This window comes from Drosophila ficusphila, unplaced genomic scaffold (assembly GCF_018152265.1).
Source record: "Drosophila ficusphila isolate 14025-0441.05 unplaced genomic scaffold, ASM1815226v1 contig_794, whole genome shotgun sequence".
Classification (NCBI taxonomy): Eukaryota; Metazoa; Arthropoda; class Insecta; order Diptera; family Drosophilidae; genus Drosophila; species Drosophila ficusphila.
The window spans coordinates 277,875-299,194 of record NW_025064740.1 but is presented as its reverse complement, the minus strand read 5'-3'; the positions used below and the strand labels follow the sequence as shown (position 1 = coordinate 299,194).

The following is a 21,320-nucleotide window of genomic DNA, read 5'->3' as shown; positions in this document are numbered from 1 at the left end:
CTGTTTTGGTTCCGGAGTTTGTGTGTTTATTGGCATTAATAATAATGCATGATAAATTAATGTTTCTGTATTGTTTTTGGTAGATTCGTGGATTTATGTTTGTTTTCTCAGTACATCATTTAGGAAACAGTTTTTAAATGCAAGAGATATATGTAAATCAGTTTTTATGCAAGACGAATATTAATAAATCAACCGGGAAAACCCTCGATGCTTTAAACGCTTACATTATAATTTCGGTCTAGAAAAACCTTTGTTGACTCATCAGTTTCTCAAAACTCTTTGTATTGCTCATATATGTGGGTAATTCAGGCGATTCTGGAAAGTTAATAAACTTAAAATGGTGCTTAGATTTCAAGTATCCAATTTAGGTAACAACCACAGAGAGTGTGAGGCTAAACTTTTTTAACGCATTTTTGAATATTATAACGAACGCCTGGCAGACTTTAACAACTGCCATAAATTCATAAGTGCGAAAATTAGTTTAAGAAACATTTGCCATTAAATTAAAGGTTTCCCATTTCGCTTTCGGGGTTTTTGGGGGTTTTGGGTTTTAGTTCCAGGCTAAATTGGGTCAAGCACACAGAGCCGGGACAGGCATTATAATGTTGGCACTTTGGGCTTGGTCCACATCGGGATTGCCCTGGGGATAGAGCCGCTTTTGATTAGCTAAAATGCGGCCCACTCATGTGTGTATGTGTGTGTGTGTATATGTATGTGTGTGAGTGTCTGTTTGCTTTCGGGCCGAAAACTGTGCCAAGTTATGGTCGCCGTAACTTTCGAAGGTGGCAAGGACTGCCGCCGAGCAACCTTCATTGACAGCTGCTCATAGTCGTGATAAACCTTCTATGGCAATCCTTAAGTGCCCCACTCCCCCTCCCTCCCCCTTTTCATCTATATTTCCCCACTCGAAATCACATCTACAACCACATCCACCCGCACCGCATATCGAGCACACTGCGCCAGGACGAACGAGGCTCTTCTCCCAGCCTGCATTGATTCAACAGCCACTTGACAACCCTGCATGCACTGCGAAAAACCTTAGCTGGTTAACAGTTGGATATTAAATATTACCATTGACCGAAAAATATACAGGCAACCAAAATATTCTATTTACATTGAAAGGCCTTTTTTGTTGAGACTTTTATTTTGAATTTTATATTTTATTATTATTATTAATATTATTTAATTCATTTTTTGAAATCCACTTTAAGATTTTTTTGTACCTTATTAAATTACATGTAATTATATTTCTTCACATTTTTGTATACAATTTAAATTTAAAATGTATATTTAAATATGCTCTGTCTTATTATATACATAATTATCACTATATTATATTCACATTCACATTTGTTTAAATATTGCAAGTATTCTATTTTTCAGCAAAAGGGTTTAATAAAGGTACTCTATTTAACGTTTCTTATTCTAACTTGTTAGTCATTAAAGGTCAAAATAAAAAATAATTTATTTGTTATTTTCATGGAAGATTTTTAATGAGGGCTATAACCTGCAGTCTAACGATTAAAACTGACTTGCTTAGATACTTAAAAGAATGATTCATTAAATTTTGGTGAATGCGGTTGAGTTCCCCTTTAAAGCGTCATAAAACCGATAATACCTCTTGTCATACTTCTAGACCCGAGATAGTAGCGCATGTCAAAACAAAGATGACTAACCCTAGTGACAGTTTCTCTCAGTGTTTCCCAGCTTTTGCCAATGGCAGCGGCTTGCTTGCATGTGCATTGCACGTTTGGCTTGCTCTGATTTTGGCTGTTTAGCTGTTTGGCTGGCTAATCGATTCGCCAGCCACCTTGAAACTCTTGCCGCTCTCGGCGGAGCGTTTTTGGCTTTGGCTTTCGGTTCTTGGCCCGTGCCACAGAGCGCCGTCTCTGTCCCTGTCCCTCTGATAAATTAGCAGCTGCTTTCATGGCAGCACTTTTCCGCGGGTCACATTAACAGCGTGAAAGCCCGCGGACACCAATTCGTGTTTCTCACAACCTAATTGTGAGTGTAAGTATGTGTGTGAGTGTGAGTGTGTAGCTGGCACTTCCGCTTTGAGCTACCATAATGAACTTCCGGAGAGGCGTGCGATTTTTCTTTGACTCTTACTTTTACTGGTTCCTGTAATTTTCGTGCGTTTGTTCAGCCGTGATTTATGCACACTGATGACGTTGCGAAAAGGAAACGAGAATCCGTGGCCAAGTCCCAAAGTCATTTGGCCCACAGCTTATCGGCGGCGGTGGCTCCTAATGAAGTTTAACCCCTTGGGTGAAAGAATTTCGCTTTATCTATCGAATAATACTTTTATTGCATTATCAGGGTTTAACGAAGGGTATGGTGTGCTGGCACATAAATATTCATGGGATGCTTACTATATATACTTGGTTTGGGTTTCGTTCTAGGCCCGCATTTCTCTATCCTAACTCAACTCCACCCTCTCCTCACGAACTCGAGTTAGCAATTTTCGGGGCATGAATTGGAATTTTTGGCAACGGAATGGAATTTCACTATCCTGCAGCTCTTGGCACTTAATGGGTTAATCGATTAGGCCACCCTTCCTCGTGGGATTCTCCGGGTCCTCCGGGTTCTCTGGGGTTGTGGGTTATTATGGGTTATGGGCTATGGTTTTGGGGGACTTCGGTGGCTACTTGGTCACGCGATTCCAGGCGCTGGAGTAGCGCTCCGCCTCGAAGAAGTTGCTCATCGTTTGGGGCAGGTTCTTGCGCTTCGCCTCCGTTCCCAAGATTCGCGGAGGCGTGTAGTAATTGCTGAGGGGCGTGGCAGCCTCCGTGGTCTGCTGGTGGCGGCCTTTAATGCACTGCTCCTCGGGGGCGGCAACCACCGCTGGGGGCGTGACCACCTGTGTGCGCCACTCGAAGATGGGATTGGAAACGGCTCCGCCCTGCGGCAACTGCAACTGAATTGTGGCGCGGCTCACGAAGAGCTCCTCCTGGCCGAATTTCGGTATCACTGCGGCTGCCATCTGAATGGATCGCTTCTCACTTGCCAACTGATTGCGAATTCGGACCGCGACTGGCGACAACCGCAGAGCGTTCTACTGCGGCTTTGTTCTCTGATTACGACTCCGGGTGCTCCGCAAACAACGCGTCTCATTCGCATGACGCATATCACGTATGCGAAACTGAGCTCTGTGTGAGTGGGCTTGAATGCCACATCGAGATGGCGACGTGAGCTGAAGCCTCAAATTAGTGGAAGATAGAACTCAAAACTAGCATAAAAAAGTTTTTGGAAATGTTCTCTAGCAATGGTTTCATTTTGCAGAGTGAACTCCTTCGTAATGATATTTTAAAATCAAGAAAAAGATTTTTAAATATTAAACTCAAGTTAAGAGATTAGTATCAATCTACTAAAATGGAAACAAATAATTTTATTTTCAAACCGAACTGTTTCTTGAAACCACTCTTTCAAACTCAACTTAGTTTTGAATTTATAGAATAAAAAAAAATATTTAATTTCCTAAAACTTTCTTTAAGTTACTGCCTATATTACCCACTTAATCCTCAAACCTTTATATAAAACCCCTATTGCATTTTAATTAATATAAATTGTCTTATCAGTGTGCTGGTTTAACTTGTATTCTTCTCTCTTATCATGTGTATAATGTTAACAAACAATATTTATTTGTCTGGGTGATATCACCGTCAGCTCTTTTCAAATGTCTCTGTGATAAACAAAAAAAACCCGATTGCTAATGAGAATATCTTTTCCCGTAAAGACTTTTACTGCCTGCAACTCACCTGTTTACACATTAATGCTAATTATTATTGAGATGGCTCACGATTCCATCTCTACCATATGTGCTCTGAGATTTTCTGAATACGACGACGACTGCAGTCGCTTAGTCAAATTGTTGTGCCATTTCAATCGAGGCACTCGGAACTGGTTTCCCCCTCTCCCCAATCCGATCCAAGTATTATATTTTATGAGGAGAGCAGACAGCCTGCTAGGCAGACGCCCACATCCACATCCACAACCACGAAAAGCAATGCCAATAGCAATCGCAATAAATAATCACATACAATAAATAATAAATAAAATTTAATAGTCATTATTTTGTTACCTTCGTCAAGTGAACCAATAACAATTTGATGACCAACTCTGCTTCGAGGGGCTCGTGCAGCGCCGCACATGGAATAAGTTCTCGATATATTGACTCGATTGCGTAATCAGTTCCCCGCAAAAATATGTCTTGAAAACAATCTACACGTTTTGTATTAACAGAAAATACACAAGAGAATTAGATCTCAATGAGCAATTAAATATAACTTATTGTTTTGCTTCGTCTCACTCTTTAATTATTAAATATTATTTATTTTTAGACCTAAAAACCAAAAGCATTATGAGTTTTACAAATTTTTTTGGGAAATATAATTTAATGGGTAGTTCCAAGTTTCATGACGCAAAATGTATTTATTACAACAATCAATAAATCTTTCATGTTTGTATTAAATTTAGTATGTTTACTAATTAATTTAGGATGCATAAAAATAATCTAAATAATGAAACTTTTGTCTGCAAATTTCGAACATTTAAAGTTGTCCATAAAAGGCCAAAAAACGTATTTTAATATAGTAGTTAAATAACTTCAACTAAATTGCATTTATATATTCATTTTTTTGCGTTTTTTTCACACTTATGCATCATAAAATATGTAAACAAATCTCCCAATGAAGTTTTTTATCAGTCGGATAAAAACTTTATCACAATAATAAAAGCATCATTAATGAAGATATCGGATTTTGGCTGGCATCACGTAACCGACATTTTTTATAGCTTATCATCTGGTTGAATTATTATACCTCAACTTCTGCAATGACACGTACCTATTTTTGGAATTTGTGCACCTATTTTTGCGCATTTAAACCAATTTTCAACGTTTTCAATTGCTCTTCAAAGCTTTCGCAGTGCTTCAAACCCATTGACCAACTCATAACTGCATGAGTAATCCGTCAGAAAGTCTGCTCATTTATATGTTTCGAGTGGCGATGATCCAGTTTGATATGCAGGGCGCCCCCGCTTCGAAACGAGTGTTAACAGGAGGGGATATTGCCACCCGTATTACGCTCAACCCAAAAGTCGGTAGCCCCTTGAAAAATGGTTGAATTCAATCAGCTTTCGAGAGACATCGGCTAAGTCGTCGTCACTCATTAAGCATTTGCCCAGTGATTCATAAGAATCATTCATTTGTGGCTCACGCTCGCTGTCGCACCGCCCACCGCCCCCAAACGGAAAGTGGGTGGGTCGAGTGGGTGGGGCGCGGTGGGTCCGTTAAATGCATGCAAATTAGCAGGGAGCAGGGAGTCTGAAAACCGGTTATAGAGCAGATTTCTTTACCATCCGTCTGTCTGTTCGGTCTGCCGCCTCGAACTGAAAACAAAGTGAGTCAATCCCGACTCTATTATTACATAGAGGTAGGAAATAGGGTTCCCCTTTACATATAATATCTATATATCATGGATTTAATTATTTCAATCAACTTATCAAAACAACTAAATCGTGTTGTCTTCTAAACAGTTTTGTTTTGATTTATTTATATTGAAAAGCTGAAGGGGAGGTCCTTGAAATATTCTTTTATATTTCATTATAAGATATTGAAAGAACCTATTTATTTTTGTAAAATGTATTATGTGACTTTTGTAGCGTATGCCTTTACGACACTTTGACCCTTTCCTTTCCACAATCTTGGACTTGCCCCATTACACATTTTTCGCGATTGGAAAACAACACCTAAAAATAAACAAAGTTAGATGGCAGATAAAAGTTTCCAGATGATTTATGCGGGGCTTCGTGGCTGGCGCACAAAGACATCGAAGCTGACTTATTAGAACTGTGTAAATTACATGAATCAGTGGATCGGCGATCGGAGCCACGAGCGATTAAAGCCGCGTTAATTATTTACTTGGCACACGCGCCAAAATGATTGCTCACACAGCGCAAAATGATTGTTAAACATTTACATTGCAAACATTTACCATCAACATCATCATCAACATAGTCAGCGGGTTCGGCGTCGAATAAGTGCAATTTGTTAATTGTTGCAAAATGCGCTGCATAATTTACAAAATAATTGCCATGAAAATCGCTCACCAAAGGCACCGCGTGCGACAAGGGAGTTTTGCCAGCGATTTCCAAAAGGTCGAGACACTTAATTGAGGATGTCTAATTGGGGATGGATGTATCGGATCGCAGATAGAGATACGAGTATGTATCTGCTATTTGGAAGATACAGGTAGCAATCGAAAAGGTCAGAATGCCAGACGACAAAATGACAAATTCGTCAGTGCGATTATTAGTTTCAGCACGTTTTCTTCCTCAGTAGTTGGGAATGAAGAGCCAATCGAGTGGAAAATGTATTTAAGTTTGCTTTTAGGGTGTGGAGCTTCAGTTTGAGAACAATTTTTTCATAACTCTTAAATTTCTTGATTTAAATCAGTAAGCTTTCGATGAAGGATTAATTCAGTCAATCCTAGTTTATCAACCAACTGAGTGAACAGTTCCTGGTAATCCTCAACAAATGTTTTCGTTCTGGCCAATATGCACTTTTCGTTGGAAAAGATATTATCCACAGAGCGCTTTTTCGGGAAACCTTTTTTTTATTGTTTTTCAATGTAGATTATTTCAGAGAATTGTCTATTATTTAACTGACCTTCACATCCTTTTTTTTATTGTTTTTAAATGTAGATTATTTCAGAGAATTGTCTTTTATTCAACTGACATTCACATATAAAATTGAAACCAGTTTAATAGTTTTTATGAAAAAAAATCATTACTTAATTTATGGAATCAATTATAATTTTTTTGTAAACATTTTATTATTGTTAAAATCATTCTTGTAACTCATTAGGGCTTTGGCAACCGGAATACTCAATGGCTTTTCAAGGAATGGACATTGTTTAAATTGAAACATTCTTTTTTTCGCTTTCCATCTAATAAAAACCTAATTAAAATTTAAAAAGATATAAGGACTAACCATTTTGTTCAACCATTCTCTCTCTTTGCAGACACGCACAACGATAACTCGACCTCCACGAAAACGCCACTATTCCCGAAAGACCTATTCACGAAAGAACAGCTTGAGAACGGCGCTGTCATCCTGCACATCATAGGTGTGATATATATGTTTGTGGCGCTGGCCATTGTCTGCGATGAATTCTTCGTGCCTTCCCTTGACGTAATCATTGAAAAGCTCGGCATCACGGACGATGTGGCCGGCGCGACTTTTATGGCGGCGGGTGGCAGTGCCCCCGAGCTCTTCACCAGCGTGATCGGCGTTTTCGTGTCGTTCGACGACGTGGGCATTGGTACGATCGTTGGCTCCGCAGTGTTCAACATCCTGTTCGTAATTGGGATGTGTGCCCTCTTCTCGAAGACGGTGTTGTCGCTCACCTGGTGGCCTTTGTTCCGCGACTGTTCGTTCTACAGCATCAGCCTGCTGGTGCTGATCTACTTCTTCCGGGACAACCGCATCTTCTGGTGGGAGGCCCTCATCCTGTTCACCATCTACATCGCCTACGTGGCCTTCATGAAGTGGAACGTCCAGGTGGAGACCTGCGTCAAGAAGATGATTACCAAAAACAAGGTGACTCGCGTCAGAAGTACAGATCAACTTATGCCAGCAGTAAGTAGTTGGGAAGTTTTTTTGCAACAAATCAATTCAGATCAAATCAAGTCAATCAAATCAAATCAAATCAAATCAAATCAATAAAAAAAATATCCAAACAAAATCTCTCTCTCTCTCTATCTCGAACAATTCTTAAATGAAAACGAAAGTAAATGAAACCAAATTTGGAACAAAAGATGTTAAGTAAACCATTACAAAAAACGTAAATCAAGAAGATCGTAAAAGAGAAAGCGAAATTGAAAGCCAAAATTTTGTGTGCCAAATCAAAAAAAGAAGAAAAGAATCAAAGTTAAAACGAAAACAAAGATCCTTTGCCAGGAACAAAATTTCGTTTTTGATTTTCGTTTTGTGTATGTTTTTCTCCGCCTACTAATGAACCCATAAACCCATCTTCACCTCACCATTTCCCCCGACTCCGGATTCCCGATTCCCCATCTCAATATCAGTCTCATGCGAGCATTTGGCGCGTGCCGGACTTTAACCAGTTAGCAGGTGTTAAGTCGTTATGACTAAGGGCCATCGTGGCTGCAATCATCGAAGAGAAGTCTGTGACTAAGAAACCAGCGTCAATGCTGCTCTTTGGCATTGAAAGCCATCGACATTTATCCGGTGACAGTCACTCAAAGTTCCACTCAAAGTTTCAATCGAAATTCCACTCGAATTTCACCTGCGATTCGAATACAGGTGCAGGAAATGCGGAAAGAGTGCGATCTCCATTCGGCGCCTTGACCCACTTTCAGTTTCATTACGATTCGAAATCGGTCCACTCACCTATATGGCATTTCTAGACCCATCTTTGGGTTTTTTTTCCCACCCAGAACCGGTTTTGGGTTAACAGGGGAGCGTCTTTCTAGAAATACCTATTGAAATGTTACGACAAAACTGGTTAGAAATTATTTTTTCAATTGAGCGTTTCAGATCCTCCAATATTTATTGAATACTGAGATCACTTGTTGAAATTAAATTGATAATCCGGTTTCTAGAATTCAGATCCTCAATACTCACGAACCTGTTGGAATTTTGTTTTGCAAAAACAGCACAACACTTTCAAAGGTTCCTATTTAAACAATTTATAAGAAATCTATACTAGATCTTATTCCATAACTCTGGTACTTATAGTACCCAAGTTTTTTTTCAATGCAAATTTGTATATGGTATCTCTTTCGATTAATGCAAATTTATCTACGAAGAACGTTTATTTAACATATTGACAAGACGTTGCTAACTGGTTATTACTGGCTGCGTTGCACCTCCGAGTTCTACTAACTTTTATCATTATTCTTATTATTATACTATTCTTTCATGCTATCGAAGTAATCTTAATCCTACTCACTAGTTAAACTTCTGATTTCCTCTTTAGTACTTAGCTTCGATTCCATTTGTTAGTCAAAAGTTTGATTTGCTATGCGTCTTTCGACTTGTGTAAATCCACACCCACACCCACTGAACACCCCCACTCACTCACTCACACACACAACACACCCATGGACACTCATACACGGGCATACACTCCGATCCGAAGAGAACTCTGCATGCTTGAGAATCCCAGAAAGAAATCCTTGCACACACTGCTTGAACTAAAAACTTGATCTTGTTTGTTGATCTTGATCTTGATCGTTAGCCGGGACTCGAACCCGTCGCATGCTGCGCGAGTGTGAGTGAGAGGGATGGAGTGTGGGAAGGGAACGGAATATGTACGCATGCGTAGAACACTTTTAATTTAACTGTAGATTTCGCTTTTTGCTATGTATAACACCTCTCATGCGCACACCTTATCATCCTTGAATAAGTTTAAAACGTATATGTATATCGATTCAAATGATTCTAGAAAAATTGTCGATTTCGCTTTTAAAATTAGTTTTTGGTGTGGGGAAGTCTTTCCAACTATTCTTTCATTAAACTATGTTAGGTTGCCTTAAGTGCTCCTTACTTCTCCTTAAAAAAAAAAAAAACGAGCAATAGATAACTTTAAAAAAACATTATTATTCACAGATTTTTACATATGTACACATACATATATCACAATATGACTAAGCTGACTAATTTAGGGCCTTTAAATATTTTCCGATTTTTGGTCAGAGGCTCCACCCTTTAAGGTTCCAAAATCCTTTCTCTCGTTCTTGATGTGAATGCCAGCCAGATTGCTTTTCAATTTCACCGATTGGATAGCTTTTGCAAAGTCCACAGCATCCACGTTCTTGTTATACCCAACCATATTTTTGGAGTTTACGTCACTATTTTTTCTTTTTGAATTAACATTTTTTCTCCACTTGCTGTTGTATCTCGCCTCCAGTTCCTTAGTTTTCACTTTCAATTCATGGGACATTTGAATGTGCCAAAGACTTAGCATCGTATAAATGATTACAAAAGTGCGGAAAAACAGGATGTAGCCGACCAGTAGGGATATAGCAAACCAGCCGTAATTGAAAAGGGAGTCCATAGGTTCCTTTGCGTTCCATTGTAGATATTTATCCTTAATTAACGAATAGATAAACGGCGCGAGTAACATCCAATACAAAAAGAACGATATTAGTTCGATTAACCTTTTCTCCAGCATTTCGACTCGATGCTCATTGTATGAAATGCTTTAAACAAATAAACCTCGAGCCCAACAATACTCTTAATAAAATAGTTGATATTTGCGCACTGACCGCAACTTACAGATTACTAATAAATGAGTCGAAGGCTTTTACACATAAATTTCAAACAATGAGTTTTACATAAATCCTCAACAACACAAAATCAGGGTTCTACCCCTCAAAAATAATCGTTGCTTTTTTTTAATTTAAAATTTTAATTTTTAATTGAGGATTGAATACATGTGGAGTGATGTTTTTCTTTATTTGGGGCACAGGTGGTGCACTTCTTAATCCCGAATTCGAACTAGGGTGGACCTTCTTCTCCTGCCGTAAAGTTGGGGTGGCAGTTTTAAGTGGCCGTGTCTCGTGTTTCACATGTATTCGAGCCAATTCGCTTTCTATAAGCAAAGGTTGGCTTATGCTCTCTATGTCACACGGATTCTCTGGTTTACTGTGCAGTTCATATGGGGTTTCTTTGGGTAAATTCTGTCTGCCAGACTTTTTGGCAAAATATGCCTCTGGATCCCTCTTTGCCTCCTTGACTTTTTTCCACATGTTGATGTCGATGACCTTTAGCTTCATGTAGCTAAACATGATTACGCGGTAATAGATTGCATATGCAATCATCGCACCGAAAATAAAGGCCAAATTTTCGTGAGCAGTTGAAAGTAAGTCGTCCGTGTCGAGTTTTCTGACGATTTTCCTCTTTCTGCAGTATTTGTAGGACATCGGAGTAATGATAAAACAAAAGACGAGCAAAGTGGTTAACTCAACAATTCTTCTCTGAAACATTTCCGGCTTTTGAACTATATCTTTATGTAGCGCTCAGAGAAAAAAATAAACAAAAGTGTCTCAGCAACAAGCGAAATATAACTGATTGATCATAAAATAAAACTTAGACCGCGAGCCTCGGCTCGCATTAAAATTTCCTGGGAAACGAAGCCGATTTCATCATTAAAGCCGAGCTGCATTATATAACTTTCACTGGGAATAATTCATGCTTGAGAGTTTCCCGCATTTATTTTTTACTAAGGAGTTCCGTAATTCCCAAATAAGTGAGCCATTAATTTTTTTAAAAATATGCTTATCATTTATTATTGTTTTAATAAATTGCATAAGTAGTTACACAGATAACAATAGCTGCCTTATATTTAGCAATAAATATAAATTCACTAACTAAGGAATTAATTTAAATCGCGCGAACGAGTTCACTGGAATGTGGCGATTGACTAATTTCGATTTGTTATCGATAATCGATCTTTGGGCACTAGCTAATACTTGATGCGGATATAATCCTTTTTGAATTGGGCTAAGGATGCGATCACTTCTGTCTACACCTGTTGGGTTTTGGGCATCAGAACCTTGGGAGACATGATGACGCCGGTGCTGTGTTGATTGGGAAGTGTGGCACTCTTCTGCATTTGGGGCACGGGTGGTGCACTCCTCAAGCTGGGACTCGGACTAGGGTGGACCTGCGCCTGCTGCAGTCGCGGCAGGGTGGCACACTCCAGCTTTCGCGTTTCGTGCTTGATGTGAATGCGCGCCAAATCGCTTTCGATGAGCAGCGGATTGCTGATGGTCCTGATCATCTTTGGGCTGGTTGGCTTTCCCTTCTTCTTTCCGGAGTCCACGACATCGATGTTCTCGGTGGAGACGGGCTGGTAATAGGACTTCTTATCCAAGTGCGCCTCGGGATCCTCCTTGGCGCGCTGCAACTCGTCCCACATGCGGATGTCGCACACTTTGAGCTTCATGTAGATGAATATGATGATGCGATAGAAGACCACGTATCCGATCATGAGGCAGAGGGCCAGGGTGCAGTGGTCACCCACGGTGCCCACCAGCGTGTCGAAGCTCATCCTGATTATTCCGTTCTGTGTGCAGTATTTATAGGTTGTCGGGGTGATGATCACCCAGTACACCAGCACGGTGATCAGCTCGATAATCCTTTTCTGAAACATTGCGGTTCGATAAGTGGCGTTTTGGCGGGGGACTCGCGTTCCGATGCGGTTTGGTTAAAGCTTCGTGACTAAATGACGACGCGCGCCCCTCGGCGTTGTATTTATAAACCTCGCATTTATTTACAACAGCGACCGCAGCAATCGAAGCGTTTGATTCCGAAGTCAGGCTTTAACTCTCGGCTCGCCGCGAAGTGAGTGCATCGGTTGAGTCGCTGGTGGGTTATCAGTCGGATATCGGACACCACTTTATCACCGCTCACCACTCGCTTTGTTGTTGTTATCCGAGCCACTTATGGAGCGTAAACAAATTGGCTCGACGTCACAAGTGGATCCCAGGAATATTTGCGCCATTTCTTGGAACTCGCTTTGGGGGTCGCCAAGTCAGGTTGCCACCGTTTCCGATTCGGATTTCAATTCCGAGTTGAGATTTAGTTTCGTATAAGATTGTAATATGCAAACAGGTTGAGTGACAAGTTGAGCGTTTTGTTTGTCTCGCGGATTTGCATCTCTTAGATCATTTGGCACACTACTCAGGTCGACAGGCGAAATTTCCAGCTTGAGTGTTGATCTTGAGTGTTTTTTTTTTTTCAGTTACGTAGCATGATTCATGCTGAACTTAAATAATTCATTATGTGATTTAAGCGCTTTGGTAAGGTAAATTGCCCCTCGTCTTTGTCTCCGAACGGTGATGAATTTTCGATATTATAAAATACTTTTGGGGTAAGTTCATACTTGAGTGCAGCTAATACAGATGGACTGCCATTAATTCTGGCTAATTGCACTGTCTAAAATAATCAGACCCGCATTTTGGAACAGGTTCCGAGGTGAATAATCTCTGGGTGAGAGTTCTTTCTCCCTGGTCTTCAAAGATTATGATGAATTCCCGCGATGCGATCTGAGATTTCACAGGTGTCTTTGGGTTTTGCGTCAGTGGATGAGTTAGTTCGAAGCGTGAATGAGTGTGATTGGGTCAGAAAACCCAGACCATTAGCTATGGGCCGATCAACAGCATGACTGGGCATTAATTAGCATTATAATCAACCGCTGTGGGGTAGTTCACCTGGGCACGAGCCACTTGTTAAGTTGCCAAGAGCGAGTTATCCGAACTTGACTTGCCCTACACCTGCTCAACTTCCACTTCCAGTTCCAGTTTTCAGTTTTCTGATTCAGCTTTAGCTTCAGCTTCAGTGAGACTTATGAATGGGAGTTACGAAAGACTCGTTCTCCACTTACACCGCTATATATAGTATATAGTATTAACCAGGCCAATTATCATATCGCCTCCATTCATTCATTAGAGTCCCCATCCACCGCCTCCCGCTCCACATTCAGTACACTTTTAAGTAGTTCGTAGCTGTAAGGTTAGTGCCTGCATTTGTTGCATTAGTTAAACCCACCGATTCCGAATCCGAATCCGAATCCGAATCCGTATCCGATCCATCATATCTGCCTGCGCTTCCTTCGCTAATGTGCCAAACAATTAATTCGCATCGATTGAACGTATTTTTATCGGTTTCAGTTCTCCGACAAAGTTTTTCCAAATGTTTTTGTGTTTTATCTGTTTCTTTTTGATTATAGTGAAGGCAAAATGAAATACAACAAAACTTCCCACTGCGCTTTGACAAATATCAATACAGATATAAAAAAGAAATACAACAATATGTGTACATTTTGTTTTAACAAAGCAACTGAAAAAAAGTATACAGAAAACCAAAAAGAAAGTCATATATAATGCTTGTATGTATAAAAACCAACCAAACTGTTGCAACAGACAAACAGAAAAAATTTCCAACGACCAAAAACGAAAAGTGTTCATCTATACGTATTTTGTTTGCTCATCTTCGAATTTATCATTTTGATTTTGTAATATATACGACTCATGTGTTTCACCTCCGAACAAAAAAAAACGAGCCCGATGTTTTTGCGGTCTCTCGAAGATACTTCCAAGATCGATCCTTAGCACCTACTTTCCTTCTGTAAATAATGAAAGTGTTAACCGCACCGATCGAGATGTTTTCTTTTGTTGCACAAAAACCTTCAGAAACTCTATATATTTTGTACTCTCCAACATCCACTTTTGACGGAACGTCAATCGAATCGAAGTTCCAGACTCTGGATCTCTCTGAAACGCAATCCTCAGACAATACTATATGTACTATATATTCCATAGATCAGCTGCACAGTTTGATCGCAAGTGGTCCGTATATCGTAACGTATTTTGTTGGATGTTGTGGTAAATAAGTCTTTTTTTTTAGTTTTTACTATTTCTTTTGAACATTCCTTGAGTTCCTTATCCTTTCCGCTATCGTTTGATGTTTCCTGAGTTCTGTTCAGATATTGGCTCCCAACTAACTTGCACTTAACGATTCGATTAGTTCTTAAGTCACACACAAACAACTACAACAACAACACCACAAACAACAACAACAACAGCATCCACAAGAACAAGTACAACAACAGCTACAGAAACATGCGACCAACAAAAAGATTCAACCAAAAGCTACACTTTGTAAATTTATACAAATTGCAATAATAAACTTTTCTTCTTCTTCTTTTCACCTTTTTCTCGAAATATGCTTACCATAATTACAAAAAAAAAAAAAAAAAAACCAAAACCAAATATAAAACCAATAACATATAACACCGCTATCTGAAAAAAATACCACAACTCGAAAAACTCAACCGAAACTCGAAAAATCTCGAAATCTAACCCAATCTAACCCGAATATAAATTCGAAATTCGAAAACCGTTACTGACCGCTACCCGATACCCGATACCGTAACCGTAACCGCAAAAAAAAACCACCCACGTTCCTTCACTGCAGGGTAATGCGGCGAACTCCTCGGAAACATCGATGGCCACCCAGCCGGGCGGATCCGTGACCTCGAGGGCGGCCAGCGAAACCCGATCGGGTCCGCCCGGATCGAGCAACGCAGGTGCCACAGGTAATAGCAGCGGCGGGGGCGGCACATCGGGTAGTACTCAGACCGGTGCCAAGTTCCGCCACGGCCTGTTACAGCTAATGATACACACGATAGATCCACTACACGATGGTAAGTTCGTTGAGTTGCCACAGTGTGTTTTGCACAAGTCAAGCCAAATGCCAAATGCCAAAATGCCAAAAAGAAAGCTATTAAAACGTCCCCCTAACGAAAGTCCCCCTGCTAACCATAACCTAAAACCGATTTCCCAAATCCAGTTCCAAATCCTCTCCCGCACTGATAAACCAGTTCTGCAAATCAAGAGTTTAGTCCACAAGCTATGTATATCTTTAAATCAGTTATAAATATTAAAATTTGCCTTTTACACAAGAGTTTAATTTAAATATCTGATTCCTTGGTAACAGATTTATTTTTAGATACAACAGAAAAAATGTCACTCTTGTGTTTACTTTCCTCAACGTATTTATGAATGAAAAAATGAATATTGATTTATCGGCAATTACATTTTATAGCTCTACTTGTAACAACTCTGCTTCAGCAATTAAATTATAAACTACATTTGAGCGGACATACGCGGCGTATGAGTAATTTTAATCTCAATTGTTTTCCAGCTCATGTAGCAAGGGTTTTAAATAAATATATTACACATTACTGCAAATAAATGAAAAGCTATTTATTTAAGCAAGTATAAAAAAAGCCAATAAAGATAATATATATTTTTCTGGACTAAAAAACAAGCCACCCAATTTAAAACTCTTGATTTTCGATTGGTGCCTCAGTGCATTTCCCAGTCCGCCACGCTTACATCCAAAACTAAGATAAATACAAATGCAATAACATCCAACTCTACTCTATATACTATACTATATATACTACCTGTACCTGTACCTGTTAACTATTATATCTGTTCTAAAGTAAAATTGTTCCATTTAGTTATGATTTCTTTCGGTTTCCTACAAATTCTGTGTAAATTCTGTGTTCCTTCTAATTGGATGTTTGACTTGCCAGCCAGAAGTTACTTTCGCTCATCCTTCCACTTCTGCTGCTCTACCCAATTATCTGTATCTGTACCTATATCTATATCTATGTCTATGCTCCGATTTTCACTTCTACTTCCATTTCTCATTTGCGTTGCGTTCTTGCCTTTCAGTTCGTTTAAGTAAGGTTTGTTTTGTTTTCCTTTCAATTTGGTTTTAGCTTTCGTTGGCTTTGGTTCACTTTTTTAATGGCGACCTTGGAGCCACTTACCTAATTAGCGAGCCAGGCCCAGACGAAGCGTCGACTAGAATTAGACCAAGCAAAAAAAAATGAAAAAACACCCAGTTGAGTCGATTGACAGCACTAACCCTTTCTGAATTTCGGGCGGGGCAGGAAGGTAAAGGTCATCGCGATATTACCACCTCCTCCCCCCAAACCGGATAAAAAAGTCTGTGCAAAAGTTGTGCAAAGTTTCCAATCACAGATTGGCACCACTTTCCACCAGTGAACCATTGATTTTGGTTCGGATCGGCGGCTACATATCTACCCATGAATATGTAGGAGAGGCGTCGTCAGTGTCGTTGCCACGGCAATGGCCCACAGAGAGCCGAACCAAACGAATCGAAATGAGGCAACTCAGGCGACTCAGGGGCGTGCTCGCCAAGGTTCGCAGGTGCGAAGTGTTAGAATTCGTGTAGCTCCAAGTGGGCCTACCCCAACTAGCGAGTAAATCTATTACAACTATGTGAAATATTCCAGGGCTTCCAAAGCCGAAGAAAAAATTCCAACTACAAAGTTAATTACGAATCAATAGGCACGACATAAATCAAACAATTAAGCAAAGAAGATTTCTATTTTAAAATAGGGTGTGTTGAGATTACATTTTTATTATATTGGGTAGGTTCAAAATTAACAGATTCCAACGACTACAAAAATGATTAATTAAAATTTCAAGAATATATTAACTTAAACACAATGCAGCTATTATATTCCTGTCAGGTCTTTAAAAACTAAAATTCCCCTTCGAGAATAATTAGATGATTCAGAATTTAAGCGGATCTCAATTAGAGCTTATTAGTTCAGATCACAAGTGTTTATTCCTTTGCCTTTAGTTGCTAAAGCTTCACAAATACGCTACTTAATGATTTACTTTCGGCTTTGTTTTTCATTTTGTTGCAAACAAGAAAACCAAAAAAATAAAACAATAAAAAACAAAAAGAAAAGCAGAAAAAAAAATGAAACCAAAATAACGAAAATATTTTATGTTGTTCAATGTCAGTTTGGAGTTACATTTATACCAATATATCTATATATATATATACATATGCGTTATATATCTAGCATAGAGAACTTATCATAAATTCCTAGAGTTTGTTCGCGCAGTTCAATGGCACACGTACTGTCTAAATCGAATTAAAAGATATACCTCGGGTCTTAATATATGCCAAATAGTTCGAGTACCTGTGCCATTGAGTGCTGGATTGAGTTGAGTTTGACGCGTGACAAAAACAAAAACAAAAACCAAAAACAAAAAACAATTTATACTGTACATATTAACTATGCGTTTTTAATGTTGTATGTGTTAAACGTAATCATTATCGTAATTGTAATTGAAATTGTAATTAGTTAGCAACTAGTACAATTGGCTCGCAGCAATGCTGTTCGAAATTGGCTTCGAGTTAGACTTAGGGGCTCAGACTCATTCAAAACTATACTATACACCCATCCACACACTCCACACCACACCACACCACACCCGAGTAGAAACTACTGTAAACTATTTAAACTATTGACGAGCTGCGACTGCATGTGCGACTAGTCGAGCTAGTTTCAGGTTGTTTTTGCATAGGTCGGATCGCTTTTTGTCACTGGAATGTTCGTCATATTTGGTTTACCTGTGTGTTTTTTTTTTCGTTCTTCAACTCGTTATGCTCGTGTTGTATGGGAATTGTGTTTTTGGGCCTGCGATCGGTGGAAATCCGGCAGAGAGAAGGGCGGAAATCGTTTTCCGAACTCCGATGGCAATGATCTCGATCGAAGTGTGCTAAGTTAAGATAATTACCCTGCCACTCCAGTTGATTGAGCAGCCAAGATCACAAGACCCATCCCGAACTAGTCGTGCTTTTGCTCAGTTCTCTGTATGAGCATGTTCTTCTCTAGGTCTGTATTAAAACCAAAGATAGTCGTAACGATATCGCTAAGAATCCCCCCCCCAAAAATATCCACCCACCGCGACAAACACACACATGCGATCTATAGAAACGTAAGCTAAGCTTAGATTTAAGTCAACCGGAATCGTGTACATATATACACACATATGTATATGTATATACTTAGTGCAAAGCTAGAAACAGGGGTCCTTCGAAATGTAGCCATCTAGTCAGATGATGATCCCCTGATCAGAGATAATGTAAATTCAAAAAAGGAACTTCACGCCGCATTGACAACAGAAAAGATACCGAATCGAATCGAATTAAAACCCATCAGAAAACCCCGTCCGATCCCCAAGCACCATTGAAAATAAAAAAAAAAAGAAAACCAGATCGAAATCGCAAATCGAAATCGAAATCTCAAATCTTTAATCAGCTCCTTAGTGCAAAACACAAGTCCACACTCAATAGATCGAATCGGATCGATTCAGAGACAAAAGCTAGACCAAAAACCCATGAGACTCTGACACGGTAAATATCTGTAGTGATCTCTAGACTAGATCTAGTTACTAATAGTCCTAGTTGTAGTCCTAGTCAGCTTACGATCTCCCCCACCACCCCTCTCTCTCTCTGCTGTCCGCTCTCTGCTCTCCGCTACCCCGCTCTCTTCCGCTCTATAGAACTCTTTAATACCCTGTACTCTACTTTATAGACTAGACTGTATCCCCTAGCTATATTAACTAACTGTTCAACTTACTCAAGCAACCTCCAAATGCTGTCTCGCAACTGACATCAACATTTTGTATAAAATATTTTCAAAATATACATATAGACATATATTTGCGTATATGAACGATCCAATCCAATCCCCTAAATGAGTAAATTTGATTGTAAATTAAAAGCTCTAAGAAAGAAACTAAATCTGAAAATGAAACTCGTAACTGGGTTAATTCGTTTATTTCTGATTTTAATCGATGCAATTTTATTCTTTCTTTTTCTTCTTTTTTTCTTTTGATTTTTCGCAAAAAAAATAATACCAAACCAAAAAAAAATCAAATAAAAATAAACACTTGGATTTTGCGTTCAAAAACTCAATTCGTTGTGTGCCAACAAATAAAAAATACAAAAAAAAAAAAAAAAACGAAAATCGAAATCGAATATCGAAAACCGAATACCGTAACCGCACAAACAACAACCAAAAACAAATACAACAACGACAACACCGCTACTCGCCTACACACCAACACAACCACCACCACCACACTCGTGTTTTGTGTACCAACAAACAAACAAAAAACAATAAACCAAAAACACTGCATTATTTATCGAAACACTCGCAAAAAACAATGCAAAAAAAAAACCACACACAATTACAATGACAAAGATGATGTTCCAGGCAAAGTGGACGAGAAGGCGACGCAGCTGCACGCGATTGCCTCGCTGAAGGTCCTGCTGGATGCCACCAAGCCGCAGCGCGGTGGTGCCACCACCTCGGCGGCCAACCACGTCAAGATCAACCTCAAGGAGACCACGCTCGCCGATCGTCCCAATGGGAACATCGACACCACCCTCGACTCGGTAAGTCCTCCCGATCACCTCCGTTTCGTCCTCGTATCCGTACAATCTGCTAATGATAATAATGCTCATGATTTTCCTTAGGCATGACTTTTTTCGTTTCGAATATCCATTGATTTGATTTTCAGTTTTCGGTTATTGTGCTCTTTGGTTACAAACTGATTGATTGTGTCACACACAACGCGCTGCATTCTTCATACAAGCAACAATTGATAAGTCAGGCTAAAACGGTCATCTGAATGTCGTAAATCGGAAAGTAGCTGTCATATCGAATAACTTTTCGCGATAGAATATTCAAGGAGTTAGGCCGAATATACAACTTTTAATTCGAAAATATCATATTAGAACTACCGGAAAAATGAATAACGAATATCGTATATCAATATCGTAAATGGATATCGTAAATGTTATTTAGCATCAACAGCTTGAAACAATACGATTAATATTTTAAGTGTCCTCTTGAATATCGTATATCGTTCGTCAATATCGTATATTGGAAATCGGATTACCCACAATTTGATGTATTACCCAATTTACCAGACAGGGTTTAGCGACCAGTTCAAGCGATCTACCAAAAATATACACACCATTTTCCAATTCTAGCTGTTGGCATGTTTCCTTTGCATTGCTAATCGACCGAATCGATTGATTGAGCAACTGATTGATTTATCTGATTGATGCTACGTTTGAACTGATTCTAAACTGAACCATGGTGTGTGTTTATACCCCACCCGAATATATGTTTGATGTATACTCTTCCCTCCATTCTTTTCGATGTGTTTCCTTGTTCGTTTCCCACTGTTTTTTGCCGGTTCAAAAATGTGAATTGCCTAAGTGTGTAGGCCCGCCCAGCGAAAAGAAACCAAAAATAAAATAATAAATAAGAATTATATACCAGAAAGATCTGTCTGTGTGTTTATGCAACGTTTATGTGTGACTTATTATGGATTTTGATTTACTTCTTTGACTTAAACTAAACAACGATTTGTGTCCGAATTCTTTTCCATACAACTGTTCAACCCACCCACCGCCCACCCATCCCCACCACACCCACAACTCTCTATCTCGAACACCACACACGCCTCGAATCTCCTCCTGTTTACCTCTCAACCTCCTTTCGTTTTGTTTGTGTATGTTTATCTCCCCGACTTTCGGAGTATCTTCATGCCTCCATCTGTCCACTATCCATCCATCTCTATCGAACTATCTATCTATCTATATCTCTGTGTGTTTTTGTCTTGCCCCAGATTAAGAAGAGCTAATTCGGAATAGTGAAATTTTTGCATACTCGTATACCGTATTACCCATTTGGAACTCATTTGCTTTGTGTCTTTTTCCTGATTTGGTTTAATAGCGTTGATACAACCCACAAAAACATCTACAGTTTATTATATCCAACAAACAATCGAGGAGAAGCAAAGTCATATTATAATTTCCATTCATATTTCACTAATGCGCTATGCAGTCATTCCAATGCAAAGTAGCTGCGCCC

The 21,320-nt window shown here is 39.3% G+C and overlaps 3 protein-coding genes across 9 annotated transcripts in view; 1 reads left to right on the top strand and 2 right to left on the bottom strand.

Annotated features, from left to right (window-relative positions):
• The window catches only part of LOC108101183 (sodium/potassium/calcium exchanger Nckx30C), a 39,848-nt gene that overhangs the window by 8,236 nt on the left and 10,292 nt on the right, over positions 1-21,320 (top strand). For 3 of the 7 annotated variants that reach the window (XM_017205420.2, XM_017205419.2, XM_017205423.2), the window contains exons 3-5: positions 7,023-7,639; positions 15,008-15,236; positions 19,638-19,831. In XM_017205420.2, coding sequence (XP_017060909.1) covers positions 7,023-7,639; positions 15,008-15,236; positions 19,638-19,831 — 1,040 coding nt within the window. The remainder of the gene's footprint in view (positions 1-7,022; positions 7,640-15,007; positions 15,237-19,637; positions 19,832-21,320) is intronic. The other 4 variants (XM_017205422.2, XM_017205425.2, XM_017205421.2 and 1 more) reach the window with 2 other exon arrangements.
• Positions 2,284-3,026, bottom strand: LOC108101186. Its single transcript, XM_017205428.1, has one exon. The coding sequence runs from the start codon at positions 2,981-2,983 to the stop codon at positions 2,645-2,647; it is 339 nt and encodes a 112-aa protein (XP_017060917.1). The 5' UTR covers positions 2,984-3,026; the 3' UTR covers positions 2,284-2,644.
• LOC108101185 lies at positions 11,289-14,993 on the bottom strand. The gene has a single exon (XM_017205426.2). It carries the CDS (start codon positions 12,180-12,182, stop codon positions 11,553-11,555), a length of 630 nt encoding a protein of 209 aa, XP_017060915.1. The 5' UTR covers positions 12,183-14,993; the 3' UTR covers positions 11,289-11,552.